This window comes from Hyaena hyaena, unplaced genomic scaffold (assembly GCF_003009895.1).
Source record: "Hyaena hyaena isolate Hyena2069 unplaced genomic scaffold, ASM300989v1 scaffold_9, whole genome shotgun sequence".
Lineage (NCBI taxonomy): Eukaryota > Metazoa > Chordata > Mammalia > Carnivora > Hyaenidae > Hyaena > Hyaena hyaena.
The window spans coordinates 7,964,446-7,992,370 of record NW_024080641.1 but is presented as its reverse complement, the minus strand read 5'-3'; the positions used below and the strand labels follow the sequence as shown (position 1 = coordinate 7,992,370).

The 27,925-nt window shown below is 50.2% G+C and overlaps 2 protein-coding genes and 1 non-coding gene across 3 annotated transcripts; 2 read left to right on the top strand and 1 right to left on the bottom strand.

The window, feature by feature from the left end:
• Positions 1-9,831: 9,831 nt before the first annotated feature.
• On the top strand, positions 9,832-11,330 carry IFNL1 (interferon lambda 1). Its single transcript, XM_039250868.1, has 5 exons — positions 9,832-10,002; positions 10,188-10,259; positions 10,807-10,950; positions 11,056-11,139; positions 11,232-11,330. Exons 1-5 carry the CDS (start codon positions 9,832-9,834, stop codon positions 11,328-11,330), a joined length of 570 nt encoding a protein of 189 aa, XP_039106799.1.
• Positions 11,331-15,399: 4,069 nt separating this feature from the next.
• TRNAK-CUU lies at positions 15,400-15,472 on the top strand. Its single transcript has one exon. It is a non-coding gene; the product is annotated as a tRNA-Lys (tRNA).
• A 4,173-nt stretch (positions 15,473-19,645) lies between these two features.
• LRFN1 (leucine rich repeat and fibronectin type III domain containing 1) lies at positions 19,646-26,454 on the bottom strand. Its single transcript, XM_039245016.1, has 3 exons — positions 26,415-26,454; positions 24,557-25,999; positions 19,646-21,390 (listed from the first exon to the last, which is right to left on the bottom strand). The coding sequence occupies exons 2-3, from the start codon at positions 25,960-25,962 to the stop codon at positions 20,484-20,486; spliced, it is 2,313 nt and encodes a 770-aa protein (XP_039100947.1). The 5' UTR covers positions 25,963-25,999; positions 26,415-26,454; the 3' UTR covers positions 19,646-20,483.
• Between the last annotated feature and the right edge of the window lie 1,471 nt (positions 26,455-27,925).

Here is a 27,925-nt window from a genome sequence, read left to right as displayed (position 1 = left end):
AGGAGCAGAGTCCAGCGGGAGTCTTGACTCTCCTGCCTCACCTGCCCTGTTGCCTGGCTCCCTTCACCAGCTTCTCTAACCTGCCTGCTCTCACCTCTCTCCCTCCTTGATGTCCCTTCAATTTCCTCCCCTGTCCCAGCAGCCGGCACCCCCCCACGCCCAGTTAACCTTCTTAACTGTTCTTACCTAGTCATCCTTCCCCTTACCTGCTCTGCCTACCTGTCCCCTCCTTAGCCACTCCTCTCAGACCTCCCCTTTAACTTTTAATCCTCCAAGTCTGTCTTGCTAATCTGCCCACCTTCACTTATTCTCCATCTGTCTCTTCTCCCATATGGTTTTTCGCTGACAAGGGCTGCTGCTTCCCACCCAGGACCCCTCAATGCGTTCTGGGTGCCCTGGGGCTAGGTTGGGGCTGTGGACCTCAGAGCGGGGAAGGGACTTGGGAGGCAGGAGGACATCTGCATGGGAGGAAAGGGCAGGAGGTGGGGAGGAGGGTATAGAAAAGGCTTTGTAAAAGATGGAGGTCTCCTGGGATTGGGATCTGGGTGTGGAATCTGAAGTTCTGTAGCAAGAACTGAAAGCTGGTAGAGCCAGTCCACCTCCTCTACCCTTCGGTGACCCAAAGAGCCCCTTTCTGCACATTTCCCACCCTCTTCCCTCTGGGGGGTTCCTCTGACGCTGCAGTGGGGTTCCTGGGAGACACCCCAGAGAATCCAATGTGGCATTGTGTGAGGCGTGGGCAATGGTAGTGAGCCTGAGATTCCACTCAGGGTCCCTTGATGCAGCTCTTCCCATCCCACCTGGAACCTGTGCCTGGTGACTAGAACCTTCACTCAGACCTACCCAGACCACCCAGGACAAGTTTGGCCATTTTCAGGACCATCGCAAAGCAAGAAAAGCAAATTGCAGAAAAATGTATTCCATATGATTGACACTACTTTTGTAAAGCTAACAATAAGAATTTGTGCCGAGAACCTGAATTTGATGTAAGTATAGAGAAAGCTGAGTTAACAGTGATTATCTTAGGGGGTTCAAGTGGGACAGAGAGAGGTGGAGAGGGAGATAAGAATGAAAGAGGAATAATATAAGCTGAATGAAAAAAGAAGCATGGGATCATTTTTTTTCTTTTAGTACATTTTAATCAACTTTAACTTTAAAATTTTTTGTTTTAAAATACTAAAAACTTACAAGAAGTTGCAAAAATACTTCAGAGAAGTTTCCCATATCCATCATAACCATAGCAAGCACATTCTCAAAACTAGGAAATTAACATTGTCACAATTAGACTACAGACCTACTGGGACTTCACTGGCTTTCAAATGCATTCATTTCTTTTTGCGTGTCTTTGTGCATGATTCAGTGACATTTTGTCACATGGATAAATAAACACCAGAATCATGATACAGAATTGTCTCCTCACCCCAAAGAAAGACCCAACGACCACCCCTTTACAGTCATACCATCCGTTAGACAACTTACCTTAGACAACTACCAATCTGTTCTCCATCTCTATAATTTTGTCATTGCAAGAATGTTATATAAATGGAATCATATCACATAACATTTTGAAGTTGGTTTTCTTCATTCAGCACAATGCCCTTAAAGATTATCCAACTGTGTGCCTCACTAGTTCCTTCCTTTTTATTGCTGAGTACTATTCCATTGTATAGATGCACCAATAACAGAATATTTAACCATTCATCTGTGGAAGGACATGTGGGTTGCTTCTAGTTTGGGGTTACTACCAATTATTAATATTAAATAGTTTAGCTAGTACTAGTAGTTTAAGGGGCAATTAAAAGTGCCATAAAGGGGTGCCTGGTTGACTCAGCTGGAAGGATACACAACTCTTGATCTCAGGGTCATGAATTCAAGCCCCACATTAGGTTTGGAGCCTACTTTATAAAAAAAAGTTCTTTGAATATGTTTATTGAATTCTTGTGTCAACATGCACTTTTATTCCCCCAAGATAAAATGCCCCGGAGTGTGATTATGGCATCACGTGGTATAAGAGTATGTTTAACTTTTTAAGAAACTGCCAAGTATTTTCTAGAGTGGCTCTACCATTCTACATTCCTGCCAGCAATGTATGAGAGGTCCTGTTTCTTCGAATTCTCACCAGCATTCACTCTTTTCAGTATTATTATACATTTTTTATGTTTTTATTTATTTCTGAGAGAGAGAGAGACAGCATGAGCAGGGGAGGGTCAGAGAGAGAGGGAGATACAGAATGTGAAGCAGGCTCTAGGCTCTGAGCTGTCAGCACAGAGCCCAATGCAGGGCTTGAACCCATGAACCGTGAGATCATGACCTGAGCTGAAGTCAGATGCTTAACCAGCTGAGCCACCCAGGCACCCCAACTATACTTAAATTTAAAAATTTTTTTAAATTCATTTATTTCAAGAGAGAGAGGGAGCATGTAAGTGGGGAAGAGGCAGAGAGAGAACAAGAGAATCCCGAGTAGGTTCCACACTGTCAGCATAAAGCCTGGCACAGGGTTCGATCCCACAAACTGTGAAATCATGACCTGAGCCAAAGTTGGACGCTTAACCGACAGCCACCCAGACACCCCAATAATCCGTATTATTATAATTATCCATGCTAATAGGTGTGTTGTGCTATTTCATCATTTAATTTGCTTTTCCCTAATGGAAAGCAATACGGATAGCTTCTCTTGTGTTCATATGCCATCTGAATATTCTCTTTAGTAAAATGTCAATGCCTTCCGTCAATTTTCTAATTGGATTTTCAGATTATTTTTAATTGATGAATTTTGAGAGTTTTAAAAAAATATTTTAGTCTCTAGACTAGAGACTAGACAAGGACTTGTCCTTGTCAGGTATATGATTTGCAAATATTTTCTTCTAGTCAGTTACTCATTTTCTTGTCCTCTTAACAGAGTCTTTCACAGAGTAAGTTTTTAATTTTGATAAAGTCCAATTAATTGATCCTTTTTTCTGAGAAAGAGAGAGCATGCACCAGAGAGAGACAACATGCAAGAGCAGGGGAGGGACGGGAGGGGGCAGAGGATTTGAAGCAAGCTCTCCTCTCTCCACTGAGAGTGGAAAACCTTATGCAGGGCTCAAACTCATGAATGTGGGATCATGACCTGAGCCAAAGTCAGATGCTTAACCCACTGAGCCACCAAGGCACCCTTATCCATTTTGTTTTTTTGAAGAATTATGCTTTTGGTGTCAAGTCTAAGAATTCTGTCTAACCTACATATAGACCATTTACATTTAGTGTAATTATTAATATGGTAGCACTTAAGTCTGCCATCTTTTTTTTTTCTGTTCTTTTTATTTTTCAATATTTGCCTTCCTTTCTCCTTCCTTCCTATGACTTACCTGAACATTTTACGGTGTTTCATTTTGTTTTATCAATGGTGATTTCGCATATTTTCCTTTGGCTTTTTTTTTTTTTTTTTTTGGTGGTTGCTCTCAGATTTCAATATACATATAAATATAACTTACCATAGTGTAATACTATTAACATTTTATCACTTCAAATGAAACGTAGAATCCTCATTGCTATTTAGGTCTCTTTACACTCTCTGCTTTACACATACATACATACCTTAAAAATCTTTTTCAATGGGGCCGACTTCCACTCAGGTCATGATCTCGAGGTTTTTGAGTTCAAGCCCTGCGTTGGGCTCTGTGCTGACAGCTCAGAGCCTGGAGCCTGCTTCAGATTCTGTGTCTCCCTCTCTCTCTGCCCCTCCCCTACTCACTCTCTGTCTCTCTGTCTCTCAAAAATAAATAAACATTAAAAAAATTTTTTTAATCTTTTTAAATACATTGAGAATAACATTAGACAAAGCAAAGTGTACTTTGCTTTCAAACACCTAACATTTTTAAAACTTCTGAAGAGGGTAGTCTATCATATTTACCTACATGTTTACTCATTCCATACTACTTTCCTCATTCCTGCTATTCTAAGTTACCTTTGGTTTTCCCTTTCTTTTTGTTTAAAGAATCTCAGTAATTTGTTTAACACAGGTCTGCTGGTAACAAGTTTTCTTAGTTTTCTTCACTTAAAAATGCCTTTATTTCACTTTCTTTCCAAAAGAATATTTTTGGGGCACCTAGGTGGCTCAGTTGGTTAAGTGTCCAAATCATTTAGGCTCAGGTCACAATTTCACAGTTTTGTGAGTCTGAGCTCCACATCGGGCTCTGCTGAAGACTCTCTCTCCCTTTCTCTCTGCCCCTCTCCCACTCATGCTATCTCTGTCTCTCAAAATAAATAAATAAACTTAAAAAAAGAATATTTTTACTGGATAAAGAAGTCTGGAATGGCAGTTCTTTTCTTACAGCATTTGAAAAATGTACCATTTTCTCCTGGCCTCCATGGATTCTGAAGAGAAATTCGCTATCAGTCAAATGATTGCTACCCCATAAAACGTAATGTGTCACTTCTCTTTGGTTTCTTTTTTTACTTCCTTCCCTTTTTCTTCCTTTTCTTTCTTTCCTTCTTTCTTCCTTTTCTTTCCTTCCTTCTTCCTTCCTTCCTTCCTTCCTTCCTTCCTTCCTTCCTTCCTTCCTTCCTTCCTTCCTTCTTTCCTTTCTTTCTTTCTTTCTTTCTTTCTTTCTTCAAGTTCCAAAAAGGCTGTATTACATACAGGGGGAAGGGCTTCAGTCCTTTTTGGCTATCTCTTTCCTCATGACTACCAGAATATTGCTCAACTCCTCTCTCTCTCTCTCTCTCTCTCTCTCTCTCTCCCCCCACTCCTACCCCGCATGGATGTGTGTCTCCACCCTTTTCTTGATGAACTTGAGGACACACTTGTCTTTAGAGATCTTGAGTAATTCCTTGGCTTGTGGCTTCTATGGGGTGAAGCCACACACTTGTCGAATCACGTCGGGTTATATCGGATTATGTCGGATGATGTCACGAATTTGGTGTACTTGGTGGGGTGCCCATGGCGGTAGCTGTGCCTCAGCTTGCCCATGGTCTTAATCAGCTTGTATCCCTTGTTGAGGCCTCCAGTCATAACGTATCACAGAGCCGAAGCCGCTGCTTCTCAGTGGCTCCTAAGGCAAAAAAGGCTGATTACTTTCAAGATTCTTTGTCCTTAATTTTTATAAGTTTATTATGGTGTGCCTGGATATGGCTTTCTTTGCATTTATCCTATTTGGGGGATACTCAGCTTCTCGAATCTGTAAGTTTATGTAGTTTACCAAATATTTTATATTCAGCCATTATTTCTTCAAATATTTTTTTTCAGACCCAAGTTTCTTTCTGCTCTTCTTCTGGAACATCAATGATGTGAATGTTAGATCTTTTGTTATTGTCCCAAAAGTCCCTGACATTCCTTTTGTCTCAACAGGTACCTTTTAATTTAAAAAAATCTACCTTTATTTTGTGTAGAATTCAACCTATTTACTCTCTGTTGTTCAGAAAGGATAATTTCTATTGGTCTGTTACCAGGATCACTCTCTCATCTCCATTCTTCCATTGGGAAGAATGAGTTTCTTCCACTGAGTTTTATTTCAGTTACTCTATTTTCAGTTCTAAATTTTCTATCTGGTTCTTTATGTCTTCTATTTCTTTGCCAAGACTCTATATATTTTTGAAAATATTTATTTTGAGAGAGAGAGAGCAAGTGAACAAGTGTGAGTGGGGGAGGCTCAGAATGAGAGAGAGAGAGAGAGAGAGAGAGAGAATCCCAAGCAGGCTTCTTGCTGTCAGCGCAGAGCCCAACGTGGAGCTCAATCTTACTAACTGTGAGATCATGGCCTGAGCCAAAATCAGGAGTCAGATGTTCAACCAACTAAGCTACACAGATGCCCCAAGACTTTATATATTTTAATTTGTTTCAAGAGGGTTCGTGAGTGCTCCTTGAAGCATTTTTACAAGTTATTTTAAAATTCTTGTTAGATAATTCTAATATCTATGTCATCTTGGTGTTGATATCTACTTATTTGCTTTCCTCATTGTATTTAAGATTTTCCTGACTCTTGAAATATTGAGTGTAATGAATTATTTTCTCTTGTACCCTGGACATTTAGAGTATTATGAAACTACAATTGCTTTTTTTAAAGATTATATTTTTAAGTAATCTCTACACCCGACATGGGTCTTGAACTCATGACCCCAAGATCAAGAGTCTCACACTCTACTGACTGAGCCAGCCAGGTGCCCCTATAATTCCTTTTTTTTAAATGTTTTTTATTTATTTCTGAGAGAGAGAGAGAGAGAGACGGCGTGAGCAGGAGAGGGTCAGAGAGAGAGGGAGACACAGAAACCGAAACAGGCTCCAGGCTCTGAGCTAGCTGTCAGCACAGAGCCCGACACGGGGCTCGAACCCACCAACCGTGAGATCATGACCTGAGCCGAATCCAACGCTTAACCGACTGAGCTACCCAGGCGCCCCTATAATTCCTTTTTAATACATGTTACTTCCAGGGGCACCAGGGTGGCTCAGTCGGTTAAGCATCTGACTTTCTAACCATAGTTTTAGAGAACTGAGAACTGGGCTATGTGTCTGAAATGGTTCATTCACATGACTGGCAGTTGGTGCCTAATGAGGGTAGAGCGTGGTGGTCACAAGGTGGTCATCCTTCTCATATGGCAACTAGGCTTCCGCCTGAGTGAGAGTCTCAACAGAACAAAGGAGAAGCTGCCTGGCCTTTTCTGACTTAGCCTCAGAAGCCACGTAGCACCTATGGTTATACATGAGCTACATAGATTGAAGGGAAAGGGACAGAATCCCTTCAAAATCTTTAAAGACGTGTTTTAAAACTACTACAGTCTTGGGGAGCCTGGGTGGCTCAGTCAGTTAAGCATCCAACTTCGGCTCAGGTCTCACAGTTAGTGGGTTTGAGCCCCACATTGGACTCTGTGCTAGCAGCTCAGAGCCTGGAGCCTGCTTCAGATTCTGTGTCTCCCTCTCTCTCTGATCACCCCTAACTTGCACTCTGTTTCTCTCTCCCTCAAAAATAAATAAAACATTAAAAAAAATTTTTTTAAATGTTTTATTTACTTCTAGGAAAGAGAGAGAGAGACAGTGTGAGCAAGGGAGGGTCAGAGAGAGAGGGAGTCACAGACTCCGAAACAGGCTCCAGGCTCTGAGCTGGCAGTCAGCACAGAGCTCGACGCGGGGCTCGAACCCACGAACCGCGAGATCATGACCTAAGCGAAAGTTGGACGCTTAACCGACTAAGCCTCCCAGGTGCCCCAAAACATTAAAAAAATTTTAATAAAATAAAATAAAAACGAGTATAGTCTTTCTTCTGGCCACAGGGGATTTACATTCCTTCCACATGCAAAATTCACTTTCTACAACCTCAAATCTCTCATTTATTTTGCATCAGGCTCATAGTCAAGGTCCACGATCTCATCATCTAGATCAGATCCAGAGGAGGTCACACCCCTGCCGGGAGTCTGGAACTCTGGAGCACTTCTGGAGGGAGGGAAGCTGGTGTAACTATTTGGGAAGGCAAAGATGATTATTTAGGACCGTACTGCCTGTAATAGTAGCCACATACATCAATTAAATTTAATTTAAAGAAAAATGAAAAAGCCTGGAAAATTAGTTCCTCCGTTGTACTAGCCAATTTTTTTTTTTTTTTGAGAGAGAGACAGTGAAAACAGCACAAGAGGGGCAGAGGAAGAGAGAGAGAGAATCTCAATCAGGCTCCATGCTCAGCATGGAGCCCAACACAAGGCTAGAAACCACAACCCTGGGATCATGACCTGAGCCAAAATCAAGAGTAGGAGACTCAACCAACTGAACTACCCAGGAACCCCTGCCCTGGCCAAATTTTAAGCACTCAATAGCTGCATGTGGCTAGCAGATACTGCACTGGACAGCACAGACATAAAACACTTCAACCTTTGAAGAAAGTTCTGTTGAACAGTGCTGACCAGACAGTATAAGTGCAGGTATGCCCTGTGCCCCAGAAATCCTACTCCTAAATACATGTCTTAGTCTGGAGTATCCCAAAGGCATGCTTTGAGCCAGAGGGACAGGTGATTTAGTGGAGGAGAAAAAAGCCAAAGTGGTGAATTGTCTGGGCTACAGTGAGACAAGTTGGGCACCCATAGCACTTGCCTGAACCCGAGGGTGCGTACCTCCCTAAGTTTGCACCCCAGCCTCCTTGCTCTTCCACCCTGGTGCCAGCTCGGAAAAGGTGACTGCTGTGGGCAACTCGAGCTCATTCCTACCGGGCGCCTTCCAAGGACCTGAGGAGTCATGCAGAACACAACTCAGAATCGACCCACTGAGGAGAAAGGAAGCAAAAGTATTTACTCGCTGCCTCCTAACTCTCACTGGCTGAAGATTGGCCCTGGAGAATTAATCTTGGCATTCCCAGGTGTGTTCTGCATGCAGACAGGAGAAAGTCCTCAGATGGAGAAGAAAGATAGAGTCATATGAGGTAGGAAGTTGTCAAGGTGTTTGAAAACTGCCCTCCAGGTCTACAAGTGAGTGAAAAAATTAACCGAGGGGATATGGTGGGGATCGCCGACTGGGGTGCTATGGTCTATCCTAGAAAACCTTCCACCGAGAGGATCTGAATGAGCCTTACAGTGATAGGGAGCTAGAGACAACCTAAGTGTCCATCCTTAGGGGAGCAGATAAGTAAAAGTGTTGTGCGAACTCCATGGAACACATTGTTGCAGTTAGAAATGGAGAACTTGGTGTACACCACTCTGTGGAGAGATTTCAGAAACAGTTATGTAAAAAAAAAAAAAGTGGGAGGAGAAATAGAATGAAATTTATTGCACAATCCCATGTATGCAAATTGGAAATACACATACACACGCAAAATCACAAATTATAAAGATACGTCTTCGCAGCCATATATCAAGTGCATTAAAGTGGATACCTGTGAGTGGGCGAGGTAGGAGTGGGGATCGGGTAGAGGAAGGGGGGTAAAACCTTAGAGAGTCTTTCATGGACCAATTGTGATGCTATGTTATGATCTGAAGAGTATGATTAATAACTTTCTGCACCTAAGGGCCAAGAAAGAAAAAAACAAAGGAAGGAAAAATATGAAGTATCTGTACATCAAAGCAATTCCCTACCTGCTACACAATTATTACCACAGAGGGGGTGAGGGTAACAGAGCAACCAGACTCTGCCTGCCTTCTGGAAGCCCTCCTCACTGCCTTCTCCCCAGGCAGCCTCCTCCCTCCCTTCCCCAGCAAGTTCTCTCGTCCCCTAGCAAAAGAGGAGCTCCCTCCCCTCTCGTGCTATCTTGAGGGAGAGAAAGGAGAGCTGGCTGGCTGTGACTCCCAAAGATTCCCATCTTCCTTGGTTGTATGCAGAACAGGGGGTAAGTGCATGGGATGTTAGGGAAGTCCTTTTTCTTTCCTGTGCCTCAGTTTACTCGCCAGTAAAATGGGGTTGATCACAAAAGTAACAATTCATAGGAATGCTCAGAGCTTAAAACGAGCTTCCAAAACAAGCTTGAATGGGCAAAACTCCCTCTCTACCACTCCGGCAGCCTCGCTCCCCTGCCCGGACCCCTGCCCTGCTGTGCCAGCTTCCTGTCCCTCTACCTGCCTGTGCCACAATCAGAGGATTCTCAAAGCTCCAGGAATTCCCACACTAGGTTCAGGGACTCCTTAGTTTCCTCCTGGGATCGAATTTCAAATTTCGGTTTCTCTTTCCATCTCTTAAGGCTGGGCGCTCACCTGGCCCCACCCACAAGTGTGAGCTCACCTGGTTCCAGCTGGCTCCACCCACTCATGCCTTTTAAGGCATTGTGAAAACCGCAATTTCCATTTGCCTTTTCACTTTACACACATCAGCACGATTGCTCACCTAGCCTGGCTCAAAAGGAGAGCCATGCAGCCAGAGAACAAGTTGCTTGCTATTTGGCCATGGCTGCTGCATGGGTCCTGGTGCTGATGACTGCAGGCCTGAGCTTGGCCAGAGCAGGCCCCGTCCCCACTTCCAGGCCCACCACAGCCTGGAGGGGCTGTGACATTGGCAGGTTCAAATCTCTGTCACCAAGGGAGCTGGAGGCCTTCAAGAAGGCCAAGGATGCTTTGGTGAGTCCCCATTGCTGTGGGCTAACCTCCACCCTCCCGCTATGGGCTAGCCTCTCACTTTTCAGCCACAGTTAACCCACTGTCCTTTCTGCTATGGATTAAACTCCAGCCCACCTTCATCCTTGCTGCTGTGGGCTAGCCTCCAGCCCTCCTCCTGGGGGCTCATCTCGCCTCTTATTCTCTAGGAAAATTCGCTGAAAAGCTGGAGTTGCACTGCCCGCCCCTTCCCTAGGAACCGGGACCTGAGACAGCTACGGGTGAGTCGGAAGTGAGGCCACCGTTACCTGCACCTGGCCCCTCGCCTCCTCTACCTCACCTGTGCTTCCTTGAGTCTGGTCTCTCCTCACCTGTCCTGTGTTCCCCCGACCCCCCTTTCTTCTTCAACTGCTCCCTTGACCCCGTCCCTCCCTTGGGTCTCTCCCTTGGGTCTCTTTTACCACTTCTCAGCCTGTCCCCACGTCCCTGTCACTTTCACCTGTCCCCATCACTTTCCCTCTTACCTAATTCCTTCTCGCTTCTCTCCTTTTCACTCCCATCTCTTCAAGCTTCCGTGACCACCGCGAGCCACCTTTCATTTGTCCCATTTCACTTTTTCACCTGTATCTTCCCTTATGTTTCCGCCTTCGCTTGTACACTCTTCGCCTGCACCCTTCTCCTGCCTCCCTCTCGCCTGACCCATCCCCGATCCTGTGTCACATGCGTCACAAACCTCCTGCCCTCCTTCCCTGCACTCCTGACCTGTCCCCACTTAACTGGGCCTTCTTGCCTACACTTCCTCACCCGTTCTTTCTCACCTCTCCGCAGGTGTGGGAGCGCCCCGTGGCCTTGGAGGCTGAGCTGGCCCTGACGCTGAAGGTCCTGGGGACCATGGCTGACGCGACCCAGGGGGATATCCTGGACCAGCCCCTTCACACGCTGCGCCACATCCACTCTGAGCTCCAGGCCTGTGTGAGTGCTGGGGGCACCCAGGCCGTGTTCGCGGGCTCTGGGCCTGTGGGACCTCACCCCCCTGCCCCAGGCCCTGCCTCACACGCCACCCTCCTCTGCCCCCAGGTGGCAGCTCAGCCCACACCAGGCCCCCAGTCCCAAGGCCGCCTCCACCACTGGCTGCACCGGCTCCGCGAGGCCTCAAAGAAGGTGAGGGACCCGAGAAGGAGACAGATGCCCAGGCCCTGTGTAAGGGGGGAGGTGGGCACCCCAGCAATGGCAGCCACGCTCTCTTCTCGCAGGAGTCTCAAGGCTGCCTCGAGGCCTCCGTCCTGTTCAACCTCTTCCGCCTCCTCAAGAAGGACCTGGAATGTGTCGCCAGTGGAGACCTGTGTGTCTGAGGACCCAGACCCACTCCTAGCCCATCTGGGACCCCAGACCTTATTTATGCGTGAAGCCCCTGCCTTAAGTTATTTCCTCTCGCCCCTTATTTATTGACCTGTGGCGCCGACCTAGATCCAAAAGCAATGCTTGTTTTTCTACTTTTATATGATATGCATCAATAAACAGTAAGGAGTTGGACCCTTCTGGGATAGGTGGATCTTTGAGTGCATGTACGCTTGTGAGTCTGTGACTGCATGTGGATGTCTGTGTGGTGCAGGTGAAATGGGTAACTGTATATTTATGTGTGACTGACTTCTTTGGCTGGGTGCCCGTATGGATTTAACTGAGTATCTGCTTGAACCTGAATCTGAGTGAAAATGCATAATGGCATGTTCACGCCCACTTGTGCAGGGGTGTGTGCCCTTAAGCACATGTTTATATGTCTCTCTGTCTATCCCTGTCTGTGGGAACTGGATAGCCCTCTCTTCCATGGGTACTTAGGACAGATGGAGGTCTAGACCAATCAAGTTGATTCATCCTGTAATACATATCAGAAAGCCAACTCAAATGGGGAAAGCAAAAACAGGTTCCATTATCACAAATAAGAAACAGTCAGCTGGGCGGGGGCGGGGAGTTCCAGGACTGGCTAATTAATTAATATTCAACAATGTTATTGGGGAACCAAATTCTTTCCATTTCTTTTTTTAATGTTTATTTATTTATTTTGAGAGAGAGAATGCACACGTGTGTACATGGCAGAGAGAAAATCCTAAGCAACCTCTGTGCTGTCAAGCAGAGCCCAATGTGGGGCTCAATCCTGCGAACCTGTGATCATGACCTGAGCCAGAATCAAGAGCCAGATGCTTAACTGACTGTGCCACTCAGGCACCCCAGGTTCTTTCCATTTCTGTTGGCTGATTTTTTGGGGGGGTTGGGGGGAGAGAGAGAGAGCGGGGAAGGGGCAGAGAGAGAGGGAAAGAGAGAGAATCCCAAGCAGTCTCTGCACTATCAGCATGGAACCCGATGTGGGGCTCGAACTCATGAACCATGAGATCGAGACCTGAGCCAAAGTCGGATGCTTAACCAACTGAGCCACCCAGGTGCCCCTATTGGCTGATGCTTACTCTGGCTACCTCATGGTCTCAAGATGGCAGCCACAGCTCCAGCTGTCGCACACAAACAATATCTTCCAAGTCATCACCAACCACCTCAAACTTAATGGAGTAGAACAGCTCACAGCTTCTGTGGGTCACGAATTTGGACAAGGCCCGATGTGAATAGCTTGCCTCTGCTCTGGGGCCTTGGCTCTTTTCCCACAGTCTCACCTTCCAGAGAAACTCCCTGTTGGATGTGCACGCTTGTCTTCTTGGCTAGAATTCAGTCACCTGCCCAACCCTAAGGCAATCAGTAGCAAGAAAGATAATTACAAAGATAGCGTTAGGGGAGTCTGGCTGGTTAGGTAGGAAGATCATGTGACTCTTGAGCTCAGGGTCATGAATTTAAGTCCCATGTTGGGTGTAAAGATTACTAAAAAAAATAAATAAAAACACTTAAAAAAAAGATCGGGGCAGGGCGCCTGGGTGGCTTAGTCGGTTAAGCGTCCGACTTTCGCTTAGGTCATGATCTCGCGGTTCGTGGGTTCGAGCCCCACGTCGGGCTCTGTGCTGATACTGCAGAGCCTGTTTGAGATTCTGTCTCTCCCTCCCCCACTTGAGTGTTTGTGCATGTGCTCTCTCTCTCTCAAAATAAATAAATAAACTTTTAAAAATTAAGATCGGGGCAGGGCGCCTGGGTGGCTTAGTCGGTTAAGCGTCCGACTTTCGCTTAGGTCATGATCTCACGGTTCGTGGGTTCGAGCCCCGCGTCGGGCTCTGTGCTGACTGCCAGCTCAGAGCCTGGAGCCTGTTTCAGTCTGTGACTCCCTCTCTCTCTGACCCTCCCCTGTTCACGCTGTCTCTCTCTCTCTCTCTCCTAGAAATAAAAAAAATAAAAATAAAACTTAAAAAAAAAGATAGCGTTGGACTAATCAAAATTCACCCCTGATACTAGAAAGAAGGCCTTTCCCTGAAAACATGCCCTATGGAGAGAGAATACCAGAATGAACTAGCCCCACCCATTCCATCTCACCCTGGGCCCCTGGAATCCCTAGACCTCTCCACAATTCAGAACCCAAAGAATTAGGGCCACCTGGGTGGCTCAGTCGGCTAAGCATCCGACTTTGTCTCAGGTCATGATCTCAAGGTTCGTGAGTTCGAGCTCTGCATCAGGCTTTGTGCTGATACTGCAGAGCCTGTTTGAGATTCTGTCTCTCCCTCCCCCACTTGAGTGTTTGTGCATGTGCTCTCTCTCTCTCAAAATAAATAAATAAACTTAAAAAAAAAAAGAATTAGTACCTGTTGCAGAAAGGATGGGGGATGGGGCGGTTCCAGGATCCTCTTCAATGTGTGGCCACCGTGCATTCTGATTCTAACAATACCAGAGATTAAATAGTCCACTGGCATCCCCATTCATGCCTGGTATGTGCTGTGACTTTTTAAAAGTGGCCACAAATTCTTTGACATTCCTCCCTTTAAGAGGTGGAGTCAATGCTCCCCCATTGTTGAACTTGGACTTGTGACATCTTCCACCAATAGAGTACAGTGGAAGGCAAGACGAGTGACTTTCAACACCAAGTCCACTTAGCGTTCTTGGAACATGAGTTCTCAGACTCTCCCCATGCGAACCCAATTGCCAGGATGCAAGAAGCCCAAACCACATGACAGTCCCAGCTCAGCTCGGTTTTGAAGCCATCCTAGCTCAGGAACCAGACACGTGAGTGGAGAAGCGTCCAGATGATTGCAGCGCCCAGCTGGGGCAGAGACAAGCCATCCCCTATCCCCACTGTCCCATGATCAAGCTCCCGACCCATTCAACCTGGGAGCGTAACAAAATAATTTTTGTTTTATGCCACTAAGTTTGGGGTTTTGTGAAGCAATAGATAATTGGAAATAGTGTGACAGCCACCAGCCCATCGCAATCACTGGGTGGCGTGTTACAAGAAATTTATTACCAAGAGTAGCTCACTGAGGTTTCCGACTGGTTGAGTTTTTTTGTTTTTGTTTTATTTATTTCTAGGAGAGAGAGAGAGACAGTGTGAGCAGGCGAGGGTCAGAGAGAGCGGGAGTGACAGACTCTGAAACAGGCTCCAGGCTCTGAGCTGGCAGTCAGCACAGAGCCCGACGCGGGGCTCGAACCCACGAACCGCGAGATCATGACCTAAGCGAAAGTTGGACTCTTAACCGACTAAGCCACTCAGGCGCCCCCCGACTGGTTGAGTTTTTATCACATGACAGGGGTTTCAGAAATATCCCCATAGCTTCTAACACTTACTCTGTTGCGTTCTCACGTGTTTTCTGTTAGGAGACAAAGGTCATGAGTACAGTCATATTCCAGAAATTACACACAACCCCTTAGCCACCTCTAGGGTATTATACGGTGTGCAAGTGACAGTGCCCCAGTTTGGAAGGGGGCAGCAAGTTGCCCAGCCCATGGCATGAATTTCTCGCCCCTTGCTTGACTCCTGCTTCTCAGGACTCCCTTGCATTCGGAATGGCCGTCCGACTGAAGGGCTTCTTAAATGATTTAATTTATGTAAAGAATTTAAAACAGCTCTCGGCATAGGTTAAGCCCCATAATTGTGTTTATTGCTGTTACTCTTATTATTTTAGATTTTTTTTTCTTCCCTGACACAAAGAAAACTCTCCCATTTGTTCCCTTCCTTCCTGCTCAGTTCACTCGTATGAGGTTGTGACATCTGGAGCTGCGGTAGCCATTTTGTGACCAAGAGGCAACAAGCCTAGCATACGAAACTATTCTTCTAAGGAAGGTAGAATGGAAGAGTAGGAAAATGGGTCCTTGGTGATATCGATGAGCCATTACATCAGATCTCCAAACCTTGAGACTTCTTGTTAAATGATATCACCACATGTCTTAAGTCATATTAATTGGGTTTTCTGTCTTTCACAGCCAAATATACCTTCACAAATATGTCTCTGTATGCCCAGCATAGAACCTAGAGAAGGTAGTTAATATTTAATACCATGGGGTGCCTAGCTGGCTCAGTTGGTAGAGCATGCAACTCTTAATCTCAAGGTCATGAGTTCAAGCCCCATGTCGGGCATAGAGCCTAGGAGATACCTGAATTTTGACCTATGACCCTCCTCAATATGAGTGCTGTAATGGAAATAAGGTTGCAAATCCCTTCTGGGAAATGCCAAGCCTTACAAAATTGTTTGAACTTGATGTATTTTGGTTTTGCCTGTTCAGCATCCATTTATCCTGGTAAAACGCCTCAGTTTTCCTTTGGGGAATGACCCTGTTTTCCTACTCCTTCATTTGCTTGGACACAGGAGTCAGGTTTGCTCGATTGGAGCACACCATCTCCAGAGCACAGTGGCAAGCCTTCCCTTGACCCCACACCCGCCCATCATGAGAGCCTCTGTGTCAGCTGTTCCCTGCGCCTCAGACATAGGCTATTACTCCCCTATCACCACAAAGTCTTTACCCGGCTAGTTCCCACTCATCTCTTGCGTCTCACCTAACATCACCTTCTCCTTCAAAAATCTTTCTGCACGGTGCACTGGGCTTCCTATTGCTTTTATCTGGCTAAAACCTTCCCAGCCTACTTTTCTGGCGACTATTTAGGTTCAACCATGTGAAATTGCCAAGGTTCTGCCGTTTCTAACCTACAAAACTGGCGATTTCATATGGTTCAACCTAATTATTATTTTGGTACTCCCCACCCCCTCCCTCCAGGTCACAACACCCAGACCCATGACCCCCACCTGGCCAGTCAAAACATTACATTCCTGGGGTGTCTGGGTGGCTCAGTCCATTAAGCATCTGACTCTCAGTTTCAGCTCAGGTCATGATCTCATAGTGAGTTCGAGCCCCCTCATTGGGCTCCATGCTATTAGTGTGGTGCCTGCTTGGAATTCTCTCTCTTCCTCTCTCTGGTCCTCCCCCACTTACTTTCTCTCTCTCTCAAAATAAATAAATAAACTTTTAAAAATTATAGTCCTTTAGGGGCGCCTGGGTGGCTTAGTCGGTTAAGCGTCCGACTTTCGCTTAGGTCATGATCTCGCGGTTCATGGGTTCGAGCCCCACGTCGGGCTCTGTGCTGACTGCCAGCTCAGAGCCTGGAGCCTGTTTCAGTCTGTGACTCCCTCTCTCTCTGACCCTCCCCTGCTCACTCTGTCTCTCTCCCTCTCTCCTAGAAATAAAAAAACCTTAAAAAATTTAAAAAAAAATTAAAGTCCTTTAGATGCTACAGTCAGTGCTGGGGTGGTATGTAATTCCAGTCAAACCAATCAGAGCCCTTCCCTGATTTGTTTTTTCATTTAGGATTGGAGGAGTTTTTTGCCATTTTACCTTTAGGCGATGGGTCTTGAAGCATCAAGTCTGTGTCTGTAAATAAATGGCCATTGCCCCCACCACATGTGGTTGAAGAGCATGAATCTGAGCTGGGAGAAGCATAGAGGAGAAATGAGTGAGAAAAGCGTCTGGTGGAATTGAACCTGGGTTCCAGTCTCTAAGGCCAAGTTCCTTGTAGCTCTACTCTTCATTGTCTGCTTCCCAGATATATGAGCCAACAATGCCCACTTTTTATGTCTGATCTAGGGAAGCTGAGCTCCTGTCACTCACTACCCAAAGACTCAGACTAATACATGTCCTTGAATCTCTGATCAGGGTCAGCTCTGCTGGGCTCCCACAGCCTCCTGTACTTCTTACAGCAATACGGCTGAGGTTGCCCTGGGCCCCAGGAAGGCAGGCACTGGGTCTGTCTCAGCTGCTGCTGGGTCTTCAGTGCCCAGTACGGCCGGGCACAGAAGAGATACTCAATCATTTCCCTTGGATGATACTATGCCCTCTCTCTCCTATATACCTGTTCCTTGGGTTTAAAGCTCTCAATTTTTTAATTTTTTTAAATTTTTTTTTGAGAGAGAGAGAGAGCCAGGGAGGGGCAGAGAGAGAGGGAGAGAGAAGTCTTAAGCAGGCTTTGAGCTGTCAGCACAGAGCCCAAGGCAGGGCTTGAATTTTCAAACTGTGAGATCATGACCTGAGCGGAAACCAAGAGTCAGACCCTTAACTGAGACACCCGGGTGCCCCTTAAAGCTCTCAATTTTGAAAATCAAGCATGGCATTGACATTGATAAATACTTCTCTACTAAAATGAAGGGGTTACAGGTGAAGGAAGGTGGATGGAGTGTTGTCCAAAGGGCCGAATTGGGGGCCGTGTTGGCCCCAGAGGTATCAGTGGGTAGATGCCAAACTCTGAGATGGCAGTTCCGGATTCGGTTTCAAAGGCATGTACACCCCACCCCAAAGCTGGGGTCTCCACAGAAATCAGACCATACAGTACCTCTACAGGAAACCCTCCACTGGCTTCCCACAGCTCTGAGAATAAAATCTGGGCTCTTGACCCCAGCCCACATGGCTCTTTAGAATCTGTTTCCCTGCTTACCTCTCCCACCTCTCCCCCTCCCTCTCTCCCCCACCCCCCACCTCCCGCCTCCAGTCCAGAGATACTACCTCCCACACACCAAGCACATGCTTCCTTCAGGGGCTTTGCATGTGCCATTCACTCTGCCTGAAATGCTTTTCCCTGCCCCTTCCTACAATGGATTTCTTCAGCTCCAGCACCACACTCTTTGAGCCCCTGATCTGAAGGCCTCCCCCCTCAGTCCTTGTCCTCTCTCATTTTCATTCTTTACATGACACTTATTTACCACCAGACATGTTTACTGTCACACCCTCCCCCCGCCCCCTCCCAGCCTGTGGAATATAAGCTCCTCCACAGGGCAGGGGGTTCTTGTTCTGTTTAACTATTTTGTTCACTGTTGTATCCCCTGCACGGGGCCAGGCACACGGTACCTGCTCAAGAAAGCTTTATTGGGTGAATCAGAGACAATATAGTCAGATGGTCAGGTGTGCAGGATTTGAAGGCAGTCCGCTTTCCAATGCGGCTCTGCCCTTTGGTGGCTGTAGGGTCTTGGGCAAGCTCCTCAACTTCTCTAAACTTCAGTTTCTTCTAGAGAATCGGACGCACACACTACACACATCTGTTGCAGCGTATAAATGCCATCATGCTATCTGAGTGACTCCATTTTGCTGGGCACTGGCTTGCACGCTCTCTACTTGCATCAGGGAGGGCTTGTGAGCTCAGTGCCCGGCGTGTGGGAAGCCCTCCACAGCCGGGAGTCGTGATGACTGAGATAGAGGAGTGTGGCTGGGCCACTGGGTGAGGGAGCCTCGTGGAGTGTGAGTCCCTGGTGCTTCCTGTCCTTGCTGCTTCCCACCGTGTCTGCCCAGATCATCCCCCTCCCTCCTGCTTTGTTTCTATTCCTGTCTTAAGCTCTCCTCCTCCCCAGGCCTCAGGGGGCCCCTGGCTGGCAAGAAGCCTTCTTCCTCCTTCTCCAGGATCAGGGAGGAGCTTTTACAGCAGGCCCCCTCCCCGCCAAGGGCTGGGGCACCCCCACTGGACTAACTGCCCTTCCCCAGCCATAGCCCTCAGTCTCACCTGAGAAACTCCTCCCCACACACCATTCTCTGTGTTCCCAGCGGACCTAGGATCTCTCAGATTCCATGCAGTGACCAACGAGCATTTTGCCTCATCCCCTTCCCCAGGCTGACTTTGGATACCCCTGCTCAGCTAAGTAAGGTCTTTCTGGTAAGTAAGGGCCATTCCCTGGCTTCCAGACAGACGCCAGAGGCAATATAGTATAGTAGTGAGGCGTACTGAGGTCAAATTGCCAGCTCCCCCATTTTCTCATGTGGGGGCCTTGGGCTAGTCACTTTCATTTCTCCCTGGTTCAGATTCCTGGCTGTAAAATGGGATTAAACATATCCACTTCAAACAGCTAGCTGTCTGACCTCAGAGCGCTGAGCTGTGCTTAGCACAATGCCCATGTGTGGAATGGACATCCACCAGCTGCTCAGAAGTAGAGTTCTATGGTTAAGAATACAGACTCAGAAGTCAGGCTGCCTGCCTTTTTAAAACCCGATTTTGCTACCTCCTGTTCTGGTTACATGACCTCGGGTAAGTTACTTTTCTGAGCTCAGTTTCCTCATCTGCAAAACAGGATAAACAGTGCAGATGTACCAGGGTTGTTCGGAGGATTAAACGCCTTTAAGTGCTTGACACCCACTAAATGTTAGCTATTATTTTTATTACTCACCTCTACAACAGGAAACTATCTGCAAGTCTCCCAGGTCACAACTAGCCATCCTTCCTTCTCACTTGAGTCCTAATGCTGTTAATTCAGGTCACACACACACATACCCCCTAAAACACACAGACACACAGAGGTCAGCCAGAGCGGCCTCAGACACAGAAAAAACTTTAATTCTGCTGCGGCGGAGGGTCCCGGCTCCGGCAGGGAGGGGAGGATTTGGTTTTGGATCTTGTTCATGTGGGGATTTATTTGGGGAAATTGGAAGGGATAGGGGAGAGTCTGGTCCTTCCGGTGGGACCTGCCCGGGAGTGTGTGTAGTGGGAAGAGGTAATCAGGAGAGATAGGGAGACTGGACGAGATATGGGAGGGAGAAGAGACGACAAGAGAGAGAGAGATAGGGAAGGCCAGAGACAGGAGACAAAGACGACAGAGGGTGGGACGGAGACGAAAGGAACAGAGAGAGGGGGACCCCAAGCCAGACCCGACGGGACCAGGGAGGTGAATCGGGTGGGGGTGGGGGCTTTGGAGGCCGCCGCGGGACAGAATAGGATCTAGTCCAGCCAGATACAAGAAATGGGCCCCTCGCCCCTGCCCCGGGTCCGGGTCCCGGGCGGGGGGAAGGGGCTCGTGTCTCAGTGCTGCAGTGTCGGGGGGGCCCTGCCCCTCCCCGCGCTTCGCTGTGTAAGGCACCGGCTCCAGCTAGGTCCGCGAGCGCGCGGGGGGAGGGGCAGGAGGGGGCGAGGAGTCCTTGGAGGAGGGGGGCCCGGCTGCCTGCCCCCTAGCTCCCCCGGGCCCGGGGGCGCAGCCAAGAGCAGCAGGCGAGGCAGCCTCGCCCCCTTAAGGGAGGAGAAGGGCGCGTCTCCCCGCGCCGCGCTTTCTCCCCCGAGTCCTGCCCCAGCGTCCGGGTGGCTGGGCGTTTGTCCGCGGCACCCAGGCGTCCCGGCGCCCGCCCGCCGCTCACACGGTACTCTCCAGCATCCACTCGGTGCTGGTAAAGGCCAGGCGTGCCCTGGCGGAGCCCAGCCCCAGGTCCCCGTCCTCCCCGGCCGCGCCCCCTCCGGCCCCGTCCAGGTGCGGCGTGGACCGGTGGCGCTTTGTCCGCCGGGCGCGGCGCGGGTAACTGTGGCTCTGGAAGAGCGCCCCGTAGTCCCCGTCGAACGAATAGCGCTGCTGCGGCCTCGGCCGGGCCGGGGCCCCCCCAGGAACCAGAGCTAGAGTGGGGGGCGCCGAAGCTGGCGGCCCCAGAGCCCCGGAACGGCTCCTCCGAGGGCCCGCCGCGGCCCGAGACTCCTCCCCAGAGGTTTCCTCAGACGGCAGCAGGCACAGCGAGGTGGCTGAGCCGCCCAGGGAGCGTCCGAGGACGGCCTCCGGCTCCGTGGAAGCCATCTCGGCGGCGGTGGCCTTCGCCTCGACCGCCAAAGCGGCAGCAGCTGGGGACGCCACCTCGCGCAGCGCCTCATAACGGTCTTCCGCCGGCGGGGGCGGGGCCTGCGATGCGCCTGCGCCGTTGGTCTGAGAGCACACGTGGCTGACTCGCGGAGGCGACCTGGAGGTACCCTTGACGCGGCGGCCATCTCCGTCGCCGTAGACCTTATAGCGGATCATGAGCAGAACGATGAAGACCAGGACCGAGGCGACGATGACGCCCCCGATGGCGATGATCATGGTGCCACCCAGGAAATGGGCCCTCAGTGGGCGGCAGGGCGCGGGATCTCCGGCAGTGGTAAACTGCACACAGCCCACCACTCGCGTGGCGGGCAGTGCAGTGGCCCCGTCGTCGTAGACTGCCAGCACGCACAGGTCGTAGGCGCGGCCTGCTGCCAGATCATTCACCAGGAAGGTCTGGCTGGTGGATGGGATCATCCTGCGGGAGGGGACGGCATCAGCGCTGCGTTAGCTCCGCTATGAATGCTATGAATGGTACCGCTTCCTTTGCATGCCCCGCCCATGGTGACCAATAGGGACCAAACCATGCGTCCCTACCAATATTTCACCCTCTATGGGTCAATAGCAGCCATTCAAGCAACACATTTCCATCCTATCAGGACCCCTGCTACGGGCCACAACCGTTGTGTGCAAGCCCAGACCTCAGAAACACGCCCTGTGATGTCGCATCACCTACTAGGATACTATCTGTCATTCGTGTTCCCTTATCTACTTATCCTGGCCCCTGCCTGGGAGGAGTGCTATAGCTTTTAAGTCTTGCCCTTAAAGAGCACGCCTTTAATTTGGGACAACTGCCATTCAGGGTCTCTGATCTACATAGTTCCATCCTTTAAGGGGCCCCAATAGTATAGCCCACCTCCCATTTCCTGCGTGTCCCATCCTCACGCAAGTGGACACTGAGGTCAACTCACACCCCCTGTCTTACTCCTAACAGGACAATGGATGCTCTTCTAGGTCCTTTTTTCTATGTGTCCCCATCCTTTCTGGGAAACCAGATATAGGCCATGCCCCGCATCTCCACATCCCACCTTGGGTACATACATCTACCTGCCTCTGTCTATTTCCAAGCCCCTCAACTACATATTCCCAGCCACCAAGGGGCCCTGGCCATAGGCCACGCCCCTTCTGATTGACGGGTGGCTTCCTAGCCCTCCACAGGGCCTCCTAGAGATGGTTTCCCTACTGTGCCTGGGACCATGTCTGCTCTTTGCATGTCCTGCAGTCAATCACCTTGTGTTCATGCTGTGCCCCACACCACCAGCTGTCGAAATCATGCCCCCAGGGTAAGTTTCATCCACAAGCGCGTCAAAGGTAACCAACCAAGCATGCCACCTTCTTGCATTAGGCCCCTGCCCTCTAATGAGGGACCGTGCAAAGAAGTGGTTATGCTGACAAAGCCTGGGAGCCTGTGTTTGAGTCTCTCCTCTGTCCTTTGCTAGCTCTGTGACCTCAGGCACATCTCTTAACATCTCTGTGCCTTGTTTCCCCAAAATGGAGATAGTAAGAATTTCTTCTTCATAGAGAGAGTGTGAAGTATGAATGAGCTAACACACCTAAAGCCTGGCACTGGATAATTTCACCATCATTAGCTTGCACCCCACCCAGTGCTGGCCCGTAACACTTGCTGTGGCTCACACTTCACTGCCAGCGGCACTCTTCCCATCTGTAAGACCATTCCCACTAGGCCTTGACCCTCTTCGGTTGGGCACATCCCTTCTGTTCTGTTGGCCATATCCAGCCTTGGCTAAGCCACGACTGCCACTGCCACATGGATGCGTATGCCCAGCACTCAACCTCACAAGCTCCCCCCACCTATAAAACTCATAGTGGGTCACCAGAGACAAGGACTGTCACCTGTCTTCCCCAAGACCCTGTGGCAGGAGCTCCAGCTCCTCTGAAAGGCCACGCCCCCCATCCACAGGCCTCTTGCCCTGAAGCAACTTCACATTCCTTCTAACAAGCCACCTCTGCTACCTCTGGTCCTGAAGCCCACCTCCGCTGCCTTATACCAAGAGCCACCCTCTTCAAAACAAAAGATTTCAAGTAAGCCCTCCCCCCATAATGGCCTACCCCGCGTTTCCAACTCACCCCCACGTGCCATTTCACACACTGCCCCCCACCCCTTCCAACCTTGGGCCCCTGGCTGTGAGCCTTACTCTTCCTGCCATCTCTCTTCCCAAAGAGACTTGGATTTCTCTTGCTCCTTTCCCCCCAAAGTAACCAGTTGCTAGGGGCTCCCCACTTTTCAAGGGCAGAAGCTAGCTCCTTAAGAAAGCTTCAGCTTATGTGTCTGTAATTGGCTGGAAGACCCAGGCAAGCAGCAGGGCAGGCTTCTGGTTGGATGTCACCTCCGCCCATGGCAGCAGTGAGGAGGTTAACCCCTGCAGCACCGTAGCACAGGCATCTGCGATGGGGGACAGAGGACTGGAACTGTGGCCTTGAGGGGAAAGGAAGAGACCAGGGGTTTGTTGCCCTGCTGGGGACAGAGGGCCACCCCATCATCTGCAGACATGCATGGTCTGAGGGTCTGTGAACCTCCCCTCACCCCACCACATAGAGGCCAAGAGTTCAAGAAAAAGAAACAGGGAAGTGGAGAGTCACAGAAGCCAAAAGTTATTGACTGGAATGTATTATCCTTCTCCCCTAATCCTTGCCTGGCAAACAGTAGGGGCTCAATAAATGTGTGTTCAGTGTATAAAGGGCACGATTAGGAGTTAGAAGGGTAAGGGCTGGAATCCTGGCTCTGCCACTTCCTCCGTGACCTTGAGCAAGGGATTCCCCCCACCCCCCGCCCACTGAGTCTCAGTTTCCCTGTCTATAAAATGGGAAGGGGGATCATCACTACCTCCTGGCAGAGTCGGGAAGATCAAAAAAGAGAGCACAGGGCCTCATACAGAGCAGGGGGGCTCAGTGCCTAATAAGGGCAGGAGGGAGAGAGAGTACAGCCAGACAGAGGCAAAAGCAAGAGAATAACGGAGATGATGGGAGAAAGTAACCCTTCAATGCCTGTCTACACCGCGCAGATCTGTCCACACCAGCGCAAGGGCTTCTAACCCAGTGGACGGTGGAAATAACTTAGGGGTGTCTATAAAACAAGAGGGGACCTCCTCATTGCTTCACAACAAAGCGGAGAAGATCAAATGATCATTTTATGTTTTTCTCATACCTTCTGTTTCCTGTTCTGTAATGTACCTGGTGTGCTAACACTGGCATGGGTCAGTCATGAGCGTGTGAGTATGTTTCATGTTCCAAAATGTTCAACTGACCAGGTACAGAGTCAAACACCCTTGGCCAGGAGTGACCAGACCGTGAACCCCAGAGAGCAGGGATGCTGCTGGCACATTCGCCGTTGTAACTCCAGTGCCCAGCCCTCCTCTGGCTTGTGTGTGTTCTCAACCAAGATTTACTAAATGCAACAAAACCGGAAAGAGATAGTGAGACAGAAATAGAAGGAGACAGGGGAATGAGGGCCCAAGACAACGCCGTGTGGCCCTCTAAGAACCACAGCTGAGCGAGAAGACCAAGGGAGTAGGCAGCTGGGAGCAGGGGCCCTGGAGGAGGCGGCCCGGGACTGCAGCACCCACCTGTAGACAAGGGAGTCATCCGCGGAGCTGTTGTACTGGACCTGATACATGCGGATGCCAGGCACGGGCCTCTGGGCCGGCCAGCGGATAAGCACCGAGTTCGAGGTGAGCTCGGCCGCCACGAGCCGGCGCTCAGTGGCCGATTCGTTGGCACCAGGTCGGCCGGGGGTGGCGATGTCAGAGGAGCCAGGCTCGGTGAGGGGTGGCGGGGCAGCGGGCGGGGGCGCCATCAGAGGCAGGGGTACCACACACACCTCCACAGGAGCCGTCGCTTCCCCGGCGGCGTTAGAGGCAATGCACGTGAAGGTGCCACTGTCCCTTAAGGTGGTGATGGTCACATCCAGCGTCCCATCCCCCCGAACCCGGGTCCGGCTCGAGTTCCCCAGCAACCGCCCATCGGGGGCGACCCAGTGGACCACGGGCTCAGGGTCGCCCACGGCGCGGCACCGGAGGCTGACCGCCTGGCCCTCCACCACCAAGGCCCGGCCCCCTGCCTGCCGCGTAATCAGCGGGGGTTCACACAGGAACTCCTCCTCGGGGATGGACCAGAAGTAGCGGTCGGTGAGGTGCTCGGGGGTGGCGCACGTCTCCAGGTCGTCCTCTCGGGTCAGCCGCCGCAGCCACAGCAGCTCACAGTTGCAGTGCAGCGGGTTGCCGCCGAAGCTGACCGTGAGCGGCGTGGGCGGCTTCGGCCCTGAGCCCTGGGACCTCAGGAAGAGCCCGTCGGGGGGCAGTTTATGGAGGCGGTTGGAGGTCATGTCCAGGCGAACCAGTTTGTGCAGCTGCACAAAGGTACCTTCAGCGATATGGTCGATGAGATTGTGGTCCAGCGTGAGGGTGTTCAGGTTCACCATCTGGCCCACGGCCTCCCACGGCAGGGCCTCAAGATTGTTGTAGGACAGGTCCAGGTCCTCCACGGTGGACAGGAAGGCGTCTAAGGCGGCCGACTCGACCCGGCGGATCTGGTTGTTGCCAAGGATTAGGTGGCGGAGGTTGCCCAGGCCGCGGAGTTGGTCGCCCCGCACCTCGGCCAGGCGGTTGCTGTCGAGGTGCAGGGCGCGCAGGGCGCGGAGGTCAGCGAAGGCGCCGGCGGCCACCTGGCCGATGGTATTACGGGATAGGGTGAGGTGCACCAGGCTGGTCATGTTGGCGAAGTCTCTGCGGCGGACGGCCGCGATGAAGTTGTCGGTGAGCCGCAGCTCCACCACGCGCCGGTCGATGGCCGGCGGCACGAAGAGCAAGCCGGTCTTGGCGCACAGCATGGTCAGCGTGGGCGCCACGTTCTGGCAGATGCAGCGGCCAGGACAGGGCTGCCCGCGGGATGCCCCGGCCCAGAGCAGCAGCAGAAAGGGCAGGGCGGCAGGTGGCGGCGAGGGGAGCGCCGAGGAGAAGGGGCCCGGAGCCATGGTGCAGAGGGAAGACGGGAGGAGCGGAGCGTGAGACCTGCAAGGGAAGGAGACGGGTTACCCAGGCACAGGGCTTGACCACCAGCCTGGCCACCCACCATGTCCATCTACTAGAAGTCTGTCCCAGGCCCCTGCCTTCCTGACATCTGGGGCCCAACAGCCGCAGGACTGATCATCACCTGGCATGTATTTGTCCTTAACAGACAATATTTCCATGCTGGTTGGTAAATTACACTGCCCCCACCCCCAGGGTCCTAATCCCAACTCTGACCTTCCTCTAAGAGACCCAGACCTCTCATGGTTTCCCAACCAGAGGGGTGCAGTGACACCTGGCCCAGTCTGGGCCTTCCAGTACCCAGGAAATATTTTTAAATCCCAGGGTTGACTAGGGTTTAAGGTCATGGATTTCAAAGCCAGCATCCCTGGGTTCCAATTCCAGCTCCGACACTTACTAGCTATGTGACCTCGGGCAAGTGTCTGAACCTCTCTGAATCTCGGTTTCCTCATCTGCAAAATGGAGATAAAAACAGGCCTTACCTCTGTGAGGATTAAACAGATTAATGAGCATAGTGTACTTAGAACCGTGCCTGGCACCTAAAATGTGTTCAATACACGTTGGTAATTATTCTCATCATGATCATCAAGGGCCCACTATGTGCCAGGCATAGAAGTCTGTGCATTATTATTAAGAGTAAGTGCTCTGAAATCAAAAAGACTCAGGTTCAAGTCCTAGCTCCCCACTTGCTAGCTCTGTGACCGCAAACCAATGATTTCCCCTAACTAGGCCATAATTTCCTAATTTGTGCAACGGGATGACAATCACAGCATCTTCACTGGGTTGTTGCAAGGGCTCATTCATGGGGGCTACTGAGCACAGGGCCTGACACACAGGAAGTATTCAGTAAATGTTAAGGATAACCCCCCCGCCCCCACCCACCCACCCACCCACACACACACACACACACACACACACACTTGGGAGTGGCAGAGGGAATCTGAAGGTAGGAGGCGCTGAGAAAAACACAGCAGTCTTCAGGCTCAGCCTTGGGAAGTCCTTCTCTGAACCTGGTTTCATCCTGGGCTCTGATGGGCTCCCAAGCAGCGGGCAGACTTCCACGCTCACATCAGTGGGCACATACAGAGCCCCATACGTGCCCACACTCACACACACCCTCACACACTCACGCTATGCCTCTGCTCCAGGCAAAACCTTCCGGCGGGGATTTCCCTGCGGCGGCTGCAGCCCACGGCATGTCAGCTCCCATCACAACACCGGGTGGGTGGGTGGGGGGGGTGAAGAGGGAAAGATGGGAAGGGGGCGTCCCCGAAACTGTTTTCACCCCACCCCACACCTAGTCCCTGCTGGCCCACCTCCTAGGGATCTGCAGTTTGGGGCTGTGGCTGCTGTGGCCTTGATCCTTCAGCCCTTGGGGAGGGGGACCAAGAGAGTCAGAGAGAGAGAGGGGCATAGAGATGGAGAGACAAGTGGGCAAGGGGGGAGATGGACTGGCAGACACAGGGAGACAGAGTCAGAGAGAGAGAGACAAAGGGCCAAAAAGAGAACGAATCTGAGGGGTGCCTGGCTGGCTCCGTCAGTAGAGCATGTGACCCTTGATCTCAGCATGGTGAGTTCGAGCCCCACATTGGGCAAAGAGCTTACTTGAATGAATGAATGAATGAATGAATGAATGAATGAATGAAAAGAGAAAGACTCTGAAAGAAAGGTGCAAAGGCAAGAAGCCAGCCTGACACCAAGACAAGCTGAAGCACTAAGAAAGGAGACAGGCAGAAAAGGGCATTGAGTCCAAGAGATGGGGGGAGGAAGAGTGAGGGAGAGGCAGGAAGAGATCCTAAGAGATTACAGAGAGAGACCAAGACGGAGGAAGAGATAAGAGACAGACAGTGCCTGGGCTGGAGAGAGAAAAAGAGGCAGAGGCCGGACGTCCCGCCATCTCTGAGCGGC

What these genes read in the sequence shown, in the direction of transcription:
- IFNL1 (XM_039250868.1), top strand. Translation starts at nt 9,832, where the DNA reads ATGGCTGCTGCATGGGTCCTGGTGCTGATGACTGCAGGCCTGAGCTTG. An exon ending in AGAAGGCCAAGGATGCTTTG is followed by an intron (nt 10,003 to 10,187) that starts GTGAGTCCCCAT and finishes CTTATTCTCTAG; the next exon opens with GAAAATTCGCTGAAAAGCTG. An exon ending in TCCGCGAGGCCTCAAAGAAG is followed by an intron (nt 11,140 to 11,231) that starts GTGAGGGACCCG and finishes CTCTTCTCGCAG; the next exon opens with GAGTCTCAAGGCTGCCTCGA.
- LRFN1 (XM_039245016.1), bottom strand. Translation starts at nt 25,962, where the DNA reads ATGGCTCCGGGCCCCTTCTCCTCGGCGCTCCCCTCGCCGCCACCTGCC. An exon ending in GATGACTCCCTTGTCTACAG is followed by an intron (nt 21,391 to 24,556) that starts GTGGGTGCTGCA and finishes CCCCTCCCGCAG; the next exon opens with GATGATCCCATCCACCAGCC.